The sequence below is a fragment of the Hippocampus guttulatus genome, chromosome 22 (genome assembly GCF_054856545.1).
Source record: "Hippocampus guttulatus isolate MCC_2025c chromosome 22, RoL_Hgut_1.0, whole genome shotgun sequence".
NCBI lineage: Eukaryota > Metazoa > Chordata > Actinopteri > Syngnathiformes > Syngnathidae > Hippocampus > Hippocampus guttulatus.
In genome coordinates, this window is record NC_141282.1 from 6,673,011 (window position 1) to 6,688,195 (window position 15,185).

At 48.4% G+C, this 15,185-nt stretch overlaps 1 protein-coding gene across 5 annotated transcripts in view; it reads left to right on the forward strand.

Moving 5' to 3' along the window:
- cald1a (caldesmon 1a) overlaps positions 1-14,813 on the forward strand; it is a 29,296-nt gene extending 14,483 nt beyond the window's left edge. For 3 of the 5 annotated variants that reach the window (XM_086103672.1, XM_086103673.1, XM_086103675.1), the window contains 13 exons: positions 1,293-1,378; positions 5,724-5,861; positions 7,086-7,452; positions 7,644-7,804; positions 8,484-8,763; positions 9,654-9,791; positions 10,763-10,806; positions 10,938-11,013; positions 11,357-11,497; positions 11,602-11,697; positions 12,293-12,361; positions 13,319-13,355; positions 13,440-14,813. In XM_086103672.1, coding sequence (XP_085959798.1) covers positions 1,293-1,378; positions 5,724-5,861; positions 7,086-7,452; positions 7,644-7,804; positions 8,484-8,763; positions 9,654-9,791; positions 10,763-10,806; positions 10,938-11,013; positions 11,357-11,497; positions 11,602-11,697; positions 12,293-12,361; positions 13,319-13,355; positions 13,440-13,453 — 1,647 coding nt within the window. In that variant the 3' untranslated portion in view covers positions 13,454-14,813. Of the gene's footprint in view, positions 1-584; positions 734-1,292; positions 1,379-5,723; positions 5,862-7,085; positions 7,453-7,643; positions 7,805-8,483; positions 8,764-9,653; positions 9,792-10,762; positions 10,807-10,937; positions 11,014-11,356; positions 11,498-11,601; positions 11,698-12,292; positions 12,362-12,487; positions 12,542-13,318; positions 13,356-13,439 lie in introns of those variants that run through there. The other 2 variants (XR_015099363.1, XM_086103674.1) reach the window with 2 other exon arrangements.
- Positions 14,814-15,185: the final 372 nt, after the last annotated feature.

A 15,185-nucleotide genomic window follows, 5' to 3' on the forward strand; every position in this document is an offset into this window, starting at 1 on the left:
TGAAATCCATCCCCCCGCCCCCCTAGTTTCGGTCTTGCGTCATAGTGAGGAAACCAGTCTGCGCTTACTGTACTTAGTAGTGAGGAGCTGCAGTGAAAAGATGCTTGTTGTCCCTTTTGGTCTCCTGTGGAAAAGCATGCATCCCTGTGCTCGTCGTGAGGAAAATGTGTGTTCGGGAAGAAAATGACAGGGAGGGCTGCGCCGCTGTGGGAGTGGCCATCGATGACTTTAATGGCGGGAAAATCAAAGCAGCTCCGTTCACTCCCTTCAATTGCGGGACGCTCGGCGTGCACGAGAGTCTCGACATGGCGGAAGGAAGCACGACTGCGACGCCTAAGACGTAAATGTGCTGAGCCCGGGATACGAGTCTCGAGGTCTCTGTATGGCAGCCCATCCTTAGGCCAAAATGCGATTGCGCGCCTTTGCTGCTGGGAAAAAAGCAGACAGAAGAAGAAGCCGAAAGCAACACCGGAAGTGTGGCTCGAGAGCCCAGTCATGTCCGCAGAGAGCGGGGTTTTTTTTCTGGGTAAACAACACAGGAAGTCTTCACTGTGCCGATAGAGAGGGGAGGGGAAGGAGACGGAAGGAGGTCAGTGAGGGATAGAAGGAGGGACAAGAAACAAGAAGGGGAAGGGGGCAGGAATTTTTGTCGTCGGCTGCACTGTTGGAGGAGACAGCTGATGATATGCCACCGGTGTAAAGGAAAAGACTGGTGTTGGCTCGTTTACTGAAGGTACTGTCTGATCCTTTTTGTTCCGCATCGCCATGTTGTACCTAAATGGAGCCTCTTGTGGAAACAGCGCCGTGTTGCCGCCACTCTGCTCCCCGCCGTTCATCCGAATGCACCCTTGTCTTTTCCTCAAGTGCTTAATGAGTCCGTTTGATTCCGCTCGGGCCGTGCGCTTCTACTGCACGGCGGCTGAGCAGAGATCATAGACACGGATGACGCTCGGCCCGGCGACTCCTGGGTGGTCTCCCCGCCCAACCCTTGTGGGTGTTTTTTTTAGGAAGAATGCTTTTAACATCCTGCGGTGACTTGTCCTTCCGCCTTTTCTGCCCGGTGTCATCCATTCTTCTCGTTCTCGAACGCTGATGTCGAGTGGAACCTCGGTTTGGCGCACTGGGGGGGGGGGGGGGGGGCTCAGCGTCACCTATTGCTGCTTGGGTGGAGAATAATGACACGTCTGGTTGCGATCATGTGAAGTATGTAAAGTCACTGAAAACGGTGACTTTAGATGGGGGGGGGGTGCTTTGGAGAGCCAACTTTTGACACTTTTTTGGTCACTTCCCAGGGTACAATCATGGATGAAATGGACTTTGAGCGGCGCCGGGAGCTGAGGAGGCAGAAGCGGGAGGAGATGCGCCTGGAGGCTGAACGGTAAGACCCCCACCCCCTGGTCTTGGCGTTTTCTCCAAATGTAGTCAAGCCCCCACGAGTGTTCCGAGCGGTGGCCTTTGCTGGATCAGAGCCAGCTCGCAGGGCGCTGTCACGTCGGATCTTCCCACTTAGCGAGGAATTCCTCGGGCCGTGTTGCGGCAACCTCGTCTGATGCCGATGCCAATTTGGAAGAGAACGGCGCCAGTGTTGTTGTAAAAGCTCAAGGCCTCCTTGAGGTCTTTTTAAAAGCATAGTTTGGCAAACATTGTGCCCCCCCGCCCCCCCCCCACACACACAGCCTGGGTTATAGAAGGAGAAAAAAGTTTGATAAGCAATCAGATAAGCATTGCGATGACCTCAATCATGCCCTCGCGCTCTCCTTCCAGTTTTCTCTCCCAGATATGAAGGCCCTCTGAACTCTTTGATTCAGTAGACAAAATTGAGAAGCCCCCAAGCCCAATTCCATCAAGCGATTGAGCGGTAACATCCCAAGCGGGCATAAAAGATTGTAACAATGAGACTATAATTGTGAGAATGATGAGCTAAGGCCATCTGTAGTCCCCCCCCCCCCCCCCACAACAAAAGTTCCTCATCAGTTGCGCAGCTTTCAGCCAATCAGGAAGAGTTTAATAATGATGCGGATTGATACCAGCCAAGGTCTTTTGGTTCCGTGACAAAAGTGGGCCAAATAATGAAAACGACCTTTTCAAGAGGTCAAGTCTTCCTTGTAATGCGACGCGCGTCGCAATCGTGTGTGTTTTTTTTGTCTTGTACACGCTCATATTTGCGGGAATGATTGACATTGAGATTAAGAATGTTTTCAGGGGCAGAATTGGATGCTTTGGATCGTAGTAAACATCAAATTTCGACTTGGCGGGAACATGCTCGAGTAATAACGCCGCTGGCAGGTGACGCGGGGCTCCTGTTATTGATGAAAAGGGAAGGGGGAAAAAAACGGATTACATCTCCACACTGCTTCCATTTTTTGCCAAGATTGCAAACCACATGTACACGACCTCCCCCCTGCTTGGACTCATTGTCGCGTTGGAACGCTTCGGATTCAGCATTAGTTTGAGTGCGGCCGTTGCTAACGGCGCGTTATTATCATTGTGATGAATAGCGCAGAGGCCGTCTTGGTAAACGTGAGCAGTGACGTTCGGACCCTTCGCGATGATGTAATGACGTAGCTCCTACGGTGGAAAAGCAAATGCGTTCTTCCGAAAAACTTATTGATCGCCAACTAAGAACAGCACTGACAAGCTGCAAGTTTTTTTTTTTGGGGGGGGGGGTGGAAAAGTGGTGTTAGTGAGTAATGGAGCTGCACCACTTGGATTTTTTTAAAATATGGCCTCACTGGAGTCCAATATGTCACGTTACGCAGAACTTTTTAAGGGCCTATGAAATCTAAAGTGGCACGCCAGATTTCAAAGAAAGGCCTTGTCTTCACTTTCCTTTTTTGGAAGTTTCTGGAAGCTTTTCCTTTCCCTCGTTGGTCTCCATCCCACAGTGCTGTCCCGCCCCCCTTTTTTTTTTTTTTTTTTGGGGGGGGGGAGAGATGTTCCACTCCTCCATCTATCGCTCTTCACTGGCAACGTCCTCATCCTCCTCATCTCCTTTTTCCCAGCCATCTTTGGCCCCTCCCCTTTGCGAATCAGCTCGACGCCCCCCTTTAGCTTGTGATCTCATGCTTCCATTTTCATCTCCGGCCCTTCCTTTTCTTTCTCTCGCCACTTCTCATCCTCTTCCTCTTTCACTGCCGCCCTTCCACCTGTGCCGTTCAGGAAGGGCCGAGGGATCACGCCCATCCTTGGCGAATGACCCTGACCGAATGGGAGCGCTTCCAAATATGGTCTGCTTTGGTTCTGACAGGAAGTGAAAATGAACCAAGGCCACGCCACACCTTCACGGAAGTCCACCTCTCGCAATTGGAATTCATCGCCATTGTCCTTCTGCTGAGTGCGCAAACAAGCAGTGATGAAACGAAACCTCCCTGATGGAGATAATGAGTTCACCAAGAGCATTTAGGGGATTTCTATCCGAGCGGCAGGGAGGGTGAGCCAGTCGGCAGCGTGGTTGCGGTTCTTTGGGCCGGCGCGAGGATAGGAAATAGTCCAGCGTGGGAATGGGTCAGCGTTTCTGACAGCCCAATGCCCGCCTCCCTTCCCCTGGTCGGCCCTCCCTTCTGCTCCGCAGCCGCTTACGTTTTCACTTTTTCCCTCTCTTACCAAGTAGGGGTGAAAAAAGTCTTTTCTCCCGGGCTCCCCCATACCACCACCTCCCCCACCCCCACCCCCCAAATGGGTTTCGCTCGCATAACTCCGATGCTACGCCGCAAGGAAAATATTTAGACATACTTGTGCCTTAGAGGCGCTCTCATGCTCGACGGCGGCCGTGGGTAACTTTATTTATTTTGGGCACAGATATGTATTTGGCCTGTCACGGACGTGTCCTGAACAGTGTTGGGCTTCCACGCGCGACGCTATGCAGGAAAGGGCGTCGCCTGTGATCGACTCGGCCGATTATTGCCTTTTCCGTCATTATCATGCTCACCTCTCACCTTCCTCATTTTTCATTTCTCCCCCTAGTCTCCCCCCTTCTCTTCTCCCTCTTGTTTCCCCTCCTCCCCCTTCCAAGAGGCTCTGTGGCAGAATGCTGGTGGAGTTTGGGGCCTAAGTAAGGAAAAAGGGGGGGGGGATATTAAAGCGGGGCTTTGCTTGTGTGCGCGCGCGCGCGCCGTGATTGACAGGAATGCTAATTCAGCTTTTAGAAGTTTGTTCTCCTCTCCTGCCGAGGAATCTTGAACCCTGGGATTGTCGCCGCCTGCCGCCAAGGACTCTTTGATTCCATTTTTAGCCGTTGCCTCCTTCTCGTTCCCATGACATTTTGCTGCCGTTTTCTGGGACAGCAGAGTCCTGCGGGAGTTTAGGCAGTCATGTCGCCACGATTCGTGCGTGCGTGCGTGCGTGCGTGTGGACAACATGTACAAGTGGCATTTTAATTATGTTGTTTGTACTTTGAGAAGTTGAAGTGGCTTTCAGAGTGCTTGTGCCCCAGTACACAAGGCACAGTTGGAAGGGTTGCTTTTTTTTCTCTTTTCTTTTAATGCTTTTACTCCTCAAACTTACTGAAGCACCCTTAAAGTATCCCTTGCTGTCTGTTGTTCTCTCACTCGCACACATCTTGTCCAAATTAGATGCCGAGCATGCTTGCTTCTAGCTGTTTTTGTCCCTCCCAGTGGAAGTTACTGGTAAACGGACACATAAAAGAGGGTCAAATATTTTAACTGTTCCACCAAACCACTTGCTAGCGTGATGCTAACGTACAAAGCGAAACTCCATAGACGAGCGAACTCAAGCGAGCAGTGATGTTTGAATACTTACGAACCTTGAAGCGTCTCGCTCTTAAAACCGCCGGGTAAAAAGTAAGCTCACTTGCCACTGGGTTTTTGATAGCCAGCGCGTCGGGCTGTAGTTTTGACTCAAGAGTTTAGGAAAACAGCATTTTTAGACACAGGCAGCAACACGTGTTAAAAAAAAAAAAAACATCTGAGGTTAGTTGGGGACACTCTTTGCCTCTTTTTACGATTCATGACATTGCACTCACTGCTGACCAACATGTGGCATGACGTGGTATGAAACTGAAGGCGCACAACTCCAAATTGTGACTTGTTTGAAGACTTGGGGGTGGAGGAAAAAAAACCCGTCTTGCATGCAATGAACCACAACATAGCAGCGGAACAGTCACGACGATATGAGCCAAAACGATTTCCTTGTAGGTCAATCATTGCCCGGCTGATGTCACAATCCCGCAGGTCCCGCTTGGGTGTTAACTGACTCATCCGCTCTGTTTTGACAACATTCCTCTCGATGAGGGGAAAGAGGCGGGGGGTTGCAGGGTAAGCTGTTGTTGACGAGCTGCAAAACCTCACATCAACCCAAAGCGGCTTTGGTGCGGCTCACCACACATGTTGCAATTAACATGTAAACGGCACGCTCGGCTGCCCGGGCTCAAAGGCGCTCGTGTGATGTGAGGTAGCCGTGTGCTCTCGGAGGAGGGAGGGGAAAGGTCAGGCGGGCCGAGATCAAGCGCCGAGCCAACTTAGAGGATGTGTCAGGTGGCCGGAAAAACAGCACTGGGCTGTTGAATGTGTTTTGGGATGTTGAGGGTGGGTGGTACCTTCCGTCAAGTACAACCTGTGAACATCCTTTCTCTGAATCAGTCTACCAAAAAAATAATAATAATAAAAGTTTTTCACACTTGTTCAGCCCCGTGAATTAACGTCTAATGGTTTGTGTTTTGAACGCAGTCCTTTGCAGGTTGGCTGATTCTTCTCTTCTTCTGCCAGGTTGTCAAGAAACGACGATGACGAGGAGGAGGCGGCCCGCGAGCGGAGGCGCCGGGCCCGCCAGGAGAGGCTGAGGGCCCGGGAGATGGAAGACTCCACCCCGCAGACCGACAGTCTGGTCGTGACCAACTGCCACAGGTGACTCAAGTATTGCAGTACGACTACAAAAAATAAAATAAAAAATCAATAAAGACAGAAACAGTTAGCAGTCAAGATCAGATGGCATCGCAGATTTTTTATATAATACATATTTCTATATTATAACTAAGTATATATGTATAAAAAACTCATTCTAAAGCTAATAAAAATAAAAATACTAAGAGGTATTTAAGACAAAATCAAAACTCACAAAATTCAAAAAAAAAAGTAAAAATGAAGCAAAAACTATGACCAAAAAAAATCCCAAATTTAACCTCATGACAGTTGATGACGAGTCGTGTTTTATTAGAAGTTGCCACCGGGAAGGTCACTTGAGTGGTTCATGCAGCAGAACGGACGACAAAAGCGGGATGCGAGGGAGCGATAGCCTCGCCCTGACCAGCTGTTGCGGTCTTTTTCTCCAAAGATACGCTTGCTCGCTATTGGGCGTGTCTACGGCTATCTTAGAGCAAAGAGCTATTCATCCTTTCCCTTCTTAAATCCAACCTTTCAACTCAGATTTATTTTCGGCCTGACCCGCCGTTTTATTTTCAAGCGTTTCTGTGGCGAGGATCCGTCAATGGAGCCAAATTGTCAGCGTTTGGCTGGAGCGGGCAGGTCCGCACCACAGAAATGTCTCCTCCTGGCTCACCGGCCCTTGATTTCTTTAACAGCACTTATCGTCATATCAACCCGTGGGCAAGTATGGGTGGGTTTTTTTTTTGTTGTTTTTTTTAAGATCGCTATTTCTTTTAAAAGCTGTTATTAGATGAGCGCGCATGGCAATTTTTCACATCTCAACCGAGAGCCGACACATGACAGGGCAAGTGTGCGCTTACTGCTCTTAGGGTGCGTGTGGTGCACTCGACGAGGCACTCCGCGCACGTAAAGACATCTTGCACGACGATCGGGAGATCCTTCTCCCTGAGCTCCGTGGTGTAGTCTCAAAACTAACCACCGGGGAGCAGCATGGTGCCACGGGGCATGCGGGCAGCTGGTAAACAGAAAGGAACAGTTGAAGAACCAAACATAAAAAGCCATCTTGTCCACAACCAAAGAATTAAAACATGTATTTTAAAAAAAAAACATGAAAATATTCCCTATCTCGATGAATAACGCATCCATATATGTAAAAAAGGCGACTGACCTAGCATATTGATTGACAGCCTGATACGCTTTGTCGTTTTGCCTCAAATCTTTGTCCCGTGTTTTGTCTCCTGATAGCGTGCCAGAAAGCATCTCAGTGAGCAGCTCTTTCGGAGGCGGCGAGGACGAGGACCAAGCGCTGCTGGATCGCATGGCCCGGCGCGAAGAGCGCAGGCAGCGTCGCCTGAAGGAGGCGCTGGAGCAGCAGAGTCAGCCGGACGAGACGGAGGGCCGCGACGGCGACGGCGGCGAGAGGAGCAAAGCGACGCAGGAGGACGAGGAGGAGGAGCAAAGGTCCTCCTCCTGGCGTCGGGAGAAGACGTACAGCTCGTGGAGAGAGGAGAAGGAGCCTGAGGCGGCCGGAGAAGAAGAAGAAGAGGAGGCGGCTCCCGAGGTGGAGAAAGTGATGGAGGCGGAGCCAAGGAGGTCTTACTCCAGAGAAGAGGTGAGTTGTCTGTCTTTCGACTTCAATAACTGGCCGTTTCATGATGTTTTGCGAGGAACTTTTTATATAGCGATGGCTGTTTTAAAGTCCTCTATAAATACAGTTGAGTTGAGACTTTATTACGCGTTTACCGTCCTCCCGATACCCGCAGCTAACCTACCGCTTGCTTGTTTGTGTGCGTGTCGTTGTAGTTTTACGAGAGAGGCCCCAGCAGGGAGGAGCAGAGGAAGCAGAACGGAGGCCTTCATGATGATGATGATGAGGAGGAGGAGGAGCAGCAGGGGGGGGAGGCCGTGGTGGAGGAGGAGGAGGCCACTCCAAAACAGTACAGGAAACCTGAGAGGACGCCCAGGTAGGCACATGTCTTGGCCAGACAGTTTCGTCCTCATCACTTTTTCTTTTTTTTTAATTCACGTGAAATACCTGAACTTAAGTTCGACATTAAACTTAAACCCAGCAGTCCTATGGGTGAAAATTGACATTTGTTTTGTTTTTGTGTGCGTGCGTGCGTTTCACATCAGCGTGTCACTGCCCCCGGAAACCAAATACGACTGCCGATTAAATATGCACAACATGTAAAAATGATATTTAAGACGGTGAGAAATTGCGATGGTGAAAAGTAGATAGCGGCCATGATTAATGCACCTCATATCAGATGTGGGAACGGGCCGCTGTAATATTCTTCCTAAAGGTCAGACCACCTGATGGCTCATAACCACGTTGCTTTCCAAACTTTAAAAAAAAAAATGTGCACGTCACAAAAGCTCTTGCATCGAAACTTTCAGCCATTTGCTTTTCAAGCCGTTATTCCAAGCATGCCAATGTTGCCTCAGGCATCAACAGAAATAATTGAAAGGCATATCGAAATCAGATTTTAAGCAACGAAGTGGTGGAGAAAATGTGCTTTTGGGATGAGCGGTAACGCTGTCTTGAAAGGTGTTTGCCGGCCTCGTTCTGTGCGCGCGTGCTGTCCGAGTGCCAAAATGCCTTTCGGCGCGGGTTGAAATATTCACATTGTGTTTGCACGGCAGCCGAGGCAGCGCGCGTTCCCCCGAGGAGTTGGCCGACCAGGGGCCGGATGACGACGACAACGAGGTCGTCCGCCTGGAGGCCGAGCGCAAGCTGGAGGAGCTGAAGCGCCGCCGTGAAGACGCCGAGAGCGAGGAGTTTGAGCGCATGCGGCAGAAGCAGCAGGAGTCCGAGGCCCAGCTGGAGGAGCTGAAGAGGAAGAGGGAGGAGAGGAGGAGAGTGCTGGAGGAAGAGGAGAGCCAGAGGAAGCAGGAGGAGGCTGAGAGGAAAGCCAGAGAGGAGGTAGCTCATCTTCGATCCACTTGGCTTTGTCTTGACACTCACCTTTTGCTCACGTTGGTTACCGTAGCGATGGGAGAGCACCGACCGGCCTGATTCGGAGAAGGGTTTTTGTTTTCCTGACATTGTCTGCACTAAATTATATTTCTAGATATGTTAGATGTTTGCCATCAATTAACATTTCTTTGTGCAGTGCTGTTCATTTCCACCGTCAGCCTCCCACTCACACAGCTCCGTATTCTCCTCGTTAGCCAGACCGCCCGCCTTTGTCGGTCTTGGCCGCATACGTGGTGGCTCTTTTCTCCCTCCCACCAACCCCCTTATCCTCTTCGTCTTGTGTCATGTTAATGAGGCCTTTTGATTTGTAATTAAAAGAGGGCCCGGGGATAGAGGGAGACTAATTAAGCAAGACAAGGCCGCTTGGAGACGGGCGACTCGCCACCAAGCGCCGGGCCTTCCTCAGCACGAGTACAAATGGTCCATACGCTAATAGCTTGAAAGGGCAGTTCATAGTCTGCCCGCTAATCGCGGCACGCTGTCGCTACACACTGAGCCCGCGTTTATCGCGACATTGCAGAACCAGCTTCCATATGCTTTGAACACATTTAAAGTGTCAATTCGTCATCATTTCGTCTCACTGAACGGTGGCCGTGAAGTCAACTCGACACACTTTTTACAATAAGCAGCAGTGGAGCAAATATTGAACAATTCAACAACAAAAAAAAAAAGACTTCAAGCTGTTAAAGAAAGGCCCCCACTATCTTCATGATCATGTACATAAAAAAAAACAAAGACGGTCAATAACAGCAGGGGCCCCAAAATTCAACCCTGTGGAACACCATACGACAAACACTGCACTGTACGTAAGACGTTTCCTTGTGTGTGTTCTTTAGGAGGAGAAGAGGAAGATGAAGGAGGAGATTGAGAGGAGGAGGGCGGAGGCGGCCGAGAAGAGGCAAAAGGTGGAGGAACCGGTGGAGGGCGACGAAAAACCCTTTAAGTGCGTCAGCCCTCGCGGCTCCTCCCTCAAGGTCAGTTGCTTTCCCGCCTGTGTCAGTGTTTGGAATGGTTTCTGTATTGTTCATCAATAATAAGATACAGTATGTGAGACTAGCATCTGCCCTATTGCGTGAGAATTGGATCCATTTTTTAGTTTTATCTCGTGTGTTGGGAGAGGTTGAGTTTTGGAGTGAGTTTTAATTTCAATGCAAATTTCTGTTAGCCTGTCTCTGGTGTTTAACATTAAATATTAGCAGTAAGCTAGCCGACTACATGAGAGAAAATGACACGATTTGGTGGGACGTTTTTTTAGGAAAGTTACACATTACCGACATCACAAGTATGTGATTGGGTGTTTCCATCGGAACGAGGCAAATTGATGGAGTTTTTTTTTTTTTTTTTTTCAATTCCAATTTCTCACATCGCTTCTGTGTGTCCGCTATTTAAAACCAAAACGAATATGTATGGTTATCTGCCGTCACCTCCGAGTGGAGTAAACAGAGTCCCAGGAGGTTTTGTCCACATTATCAGCCTTTACGCGACGGAGCTTCCCTGCCTGACGGGCTGCGTGTGCGGCGATAACGCGCAGCCGTGCGCCGCGGCCACACGAGGAGCCGCCTGGCTGCGAGGATGCAGGAAAGCGATTAGGGTTAACAGGATTACTGTAAACGGCATTCACATGGCCGCAGCTGTTCAAAATGGGTCGGGGGGGGGATAGGGAATTTCCTGTCGGGGAGTATTTTGGGAACTCCCACAATTCGTTCAGCGCCCATTGAAAGCCCTGCAGGTCAGCAGACTGCACTTAGAAAAGACCATGTGTGTTTCAAGTTCATGAGCTAGATACGTAATACTATTTCACTTGGCAGTGGGCAAACAACGTGTGACCGATTGTTGACGTCTTCCCCGTAAAATGTTCTGGAATTGGAATTTTGAGTGGTGCGGTGTGCTCTTGATTGCGCGAACCGTCACCGGAATTGCTCATTAGTCACGTTTTGCCTTTCAGATTGGAGAGCGTGCCGAGTTTCTCAACAAGTCGGCCCAGAGAAGGTAAAACGAATCGAGACACGAGCTTTTATTTGCGCTCCTATTTGGCCAGAGAGGAATGTAAATGTCCGCTGGCAAGGCAGACAATTTTAAAGTCAAGTCATTGTTGTCCCGCAATCCGCCACTGCAAACAGCGCAGTAAAGATGTCCCCTTGCCCTGTGGTGTCCAAGATCGACAACCGACTGGAGCAGTACACCTCGGCCGCTCAGGTCAGCCTATACTTGCTCGTGCCATTTTGTAACGCAAAGTTGTTTTGATTTTTTTTTTTTAGCGCAATTCAATTTTGCGTTCATCCCTAATACACCGCATTTGATTATGCCGCTGCTTCGTTTTGCGCCGGTTCCAGAATTGAATCCCATCCGAGTGTTGACGTGGCCACATTCCCTGCCCCAGACATCTCCCACCTGTCCTCCATCCCAGCCTGCGACTCCCTCATTGCCATTCCTTTTCGCTCCCGCTCAGCAGATTTTGCAGTTGATTTGAAGGCGGGAATGTGTCGCGGCCCCCGGCGGGCCCCCAAATTAATCCCCGCCGACTTTGTCGCTTTCGCAGCGAGAGAACAAGGAGTCGCGATCCCCTCGCTCGGGCGCCGTGGATCTCCCGGCGGTGACGGACAGCATACGCAACATCAAGAGCATGTGGGAGAAAGGCAACGTGTTCAGCTCGCCAGGAAGCAGCGGCAGCGCCTTTAAGGTAACGCGGGTGCATCGTCGGCTGGAAAGAGGGGGCGGGGGGGGGGGGGGGCAGGCCGCCTTTTCAGCGCCGCGTGCTCACCTTTTTGCCCTCTGCCCAAACAGGAAGCAGCTGTAATAAAGACGGGCGTGGCGGGCCGCATCAACGAATGGCTGAATAAAACCCCCGAGAGCGGCAAGGCGTCGGGAGGAAGGCCATCGGTAGGTCGTTGCCATGGCAGCGCCTGTCCGTAACTCTAAATTGTCAGCCTGGTGGCATTATTTTTTTCTTCCTAACACAGCAGCTCAGTTTGTCAGCCTGGAGGTGCCGTAAAAGCGGTCATGTTATTATTTTTTAAGCTAAAAATAAATAGAAATCAGCTTGTCCTTTTCTATAAGCGTACACTCTTGTAAGTTATTATGAAGATCCAATATGAGCTCATGCCGACTGGCCTAAATATGCCGATTGAACTGCAGGAGAAGGGGCAAATGAATTGCCAGTAAAAATCGAGTGATTTATGCTGCCATCTGCTGGCTGCTGTGAAAATAAGCACAGCAGATTTTCACAGTGGCAGTTATTGGACATACAGTGAGCCAGCGTTTAACACTGGGAGGGGAGGACACGTTCCAGACCCGCACAAAACGCGCCATATCGACCATATAAAAACTTTTTATATCATCTTCAGCCCTCCCAGAAGCACACGTTAGAGGAAGCACACATTTTTTTTTCAATGGGTTGTGGCCACACGAGTGCAACGAGTGTTCAGCAGTTGACGCAGCTATGACATTTTTGACTCCCCCCCCCCCCCCCCCCAAGGACCTGAAACCTGTGGACGTGACCAACAAGAGGAGTTTATGGGAAAACAAAGGCTCCTCTCCGGCCAAGGTACGTTTAACTTGCGGCTGTCGTGTCCCGACTGCAGCGGCACCCGGTTAACCGACGTGATTAAATTGTTGCAGTTTTTTTGTAGAAGCATACGTACTGTCAATATGTTTGTGTTTCTCCTAAAAGAACTCTTCATAGCTAGTTGATGTACTCGCTACAATATGGAAAAAGCCTCCCGAGGTAAAAAAAAAAAAAAAAATGCACTTGCCGCCACACTATCACTTATTGGCTCTTTTTTTTCCTCTCTTCACCAGTTGGACAGCAGTTGTTCTGTAGAAATGAGATTATTTTATTATGGGTTGGAAAAATGGCAATTGCAACGTAGCATGATCGCAACAGCTAATCTATTAGCGTTGTATGACTTTAGGGCGAATGACCTTCATTAGTAAAGGCTATGAGTTTACACGGGGGGGTTGTTTTAAAAGTATGGCGTAAGTCAACGGACGCTCCACAAAACCAACAAGATGCCATCCTGGTGTAAATCCTGCCTCGTAAAAATTCAAATGGGAAATTGCAGTTTCATTTAAGAGTTTGTCCAACTGCGAGCTTTTCGCCGATGGCCGATTCACACAATTGGCCTTTTCGCTCCCAGGAGTCACAAATCTGCTCCGCTTGCACTCTGCTTTTTTTTACCTTTTTATTATTGCCTTAATGGAGCCATTCCTTACAGCATCTGCTTCCAATGTGGCTCAATTTCCACTCGGGCACTTTGGGTTCACCACCATCACCTCGCATTTGCAAACAATGTCAGCTGACAAGGATAGACTGTCCACACCCACCACGCGCACACACACGCTTGCGTTTGGACTGTTGCAAATGGACGTCTTTCCCACCCGTGTCCACTTTTGGGTCACGTTTCCTTCCGTGCTTCCTGGTTGCCTTCTGTGACAGTAGTTGAAGGGGACGCTGTCGGTAGGATGAACAAGTACGATAATTGCTTCTGTTTTTGTGTGTCAGGCGTCGGGAAGAGGCGAGACCAAATCAGTCACCAATGGTGAGTGAGTCCAGTCAACGTGTTGTTTACCGTGTTGACTATCTTTCAATAACCACTGAGGTCTTTGTTCTCAACCCCACTCAGGTATGGGTCACTAATGTCCAGAAGGAGCCACGACAATCCAAGACTTTGGCTTGACGACCAAAAGAAAAAAAAAATGGCCACCATCCCAAAGAGGGACCCAGAAAGAAAAACAAAAAAAGACGTCTCAGCATTGTACACAAACATCACGTTTTTTGTTTTTTTGTTTTTTTTGGGGGGGGGGGGGGTTGGTTTGTTTTTCTTGTACGGTGGCCACTTTAGGTGCCTTTGCACGTTTTATATTTGCTTTCTAAAAGAAACCAAAATGCTGTGAAAATTGGATATTATGACCATAAAATCTTCAAAAAGTAATTGCAGTGAAGTTGAAAGAGTAGATTCATGCCAAGCTTTCCCAGGGTGACATCGCTTCAACTCGTAAAGTTCCATTCCATCTCTCTTTAATTTATATTTCAAGCAAAGAAGCTTCACACTTTTTTTTTTCATTCCAACCACTTCGGGACAGAAATATAAGCACTTGTAGAATTTAGCTCAAGTCACATTTATTATGTCTTACAATAGCACAGCAACGGTCTGGGTAGTGTATGTTAACTCATCATATGGTCATCATACAGTGTCGTATCTTAACATTCTTGTACTCAAAACAAAAACTATTTTGCTTTTTTTTGTATTCATGAACATTCCACCAACAGGCAGTGTTGACTATACAAAAAGGCCATTATGACTTTTTATTCTCTTATTTATGTTTGTTTTATTTGTAGCTTCAGACATTCCTCTTTAAAGCAGGTGCACGTGATGCCTTCAAACTTTTATATAAATATATAAATGTAGGGGGAAAAAACGGCAAAGCAGCCATTTTACCTTTAATGACTTAAAAACAATGTTATTGCTTTTATGCACGCTCAAGTAGAAATCAGGGTGCCTCCCGCTAGTCCAAGGACGAGCCACTATGTACTTTATCAGGCCTTATGATTACAATGAGAAGCTTAACGACCGCTGAGGCAGCATACACGGACGGACGCCTCGCAGGAAGGAAGTGTTTATGTTCAGAAGATTTCGAATGAGGATTTCTCAGTCTTAAATCAGCTTCCATTGATTTCTGTTCCTGCTCCAACGTCAGACAATCACATTCCACGGCCTCGGAAAAGAGCAGGAGAGGCTCGACCAAAACATTTTCTATTGTATGAATGTGTTTCAATGCTTTTTTTTTTTGTTTGTTTTATACCTTTTGTCAATGTTTCTTTTTATGTTCTTGTTTAACCAGAAACTTTGTGTTTAAGCGACGCAACACACCACACATTGTCATATGTTAGTCTCTGTGAAGAACATTCCCAATGTCATGCACGATTCCAAGTGGTTGCATGTTTTCAAAGCATTGTACCACTGACGCAACAACGGAATAAAGGCATTGTGATTTGACAGATTGTGTGTTTTGGCCTTTTGAATTGCATTGAAATGCATACATTTTGTACCCCCCGCACCCCTGGTACGATACCAATTAGGTAAATCCAATTACTGTAGTTGAATGGTTGAACTATATTGAGTCCCGGCATTTCTCGCCCTTTTCCTGCCATTTTTTTATTTAAATACGATAAGTGTAATAAATTTGGGAAAATATGTCAATCTCCCACGATACTATGAGAAGCCAGCTGCAAAAAGCACACAATACCACACAATTATAAACCTTTTTTCAAACAACATTTGTTGTGTGTACTGTAAATGTTCGACGTTTCACTTCCTGTTTGTATACAGTAGGGCGTGCCCTGAAATAATGCAGCAGCCAATCACGTT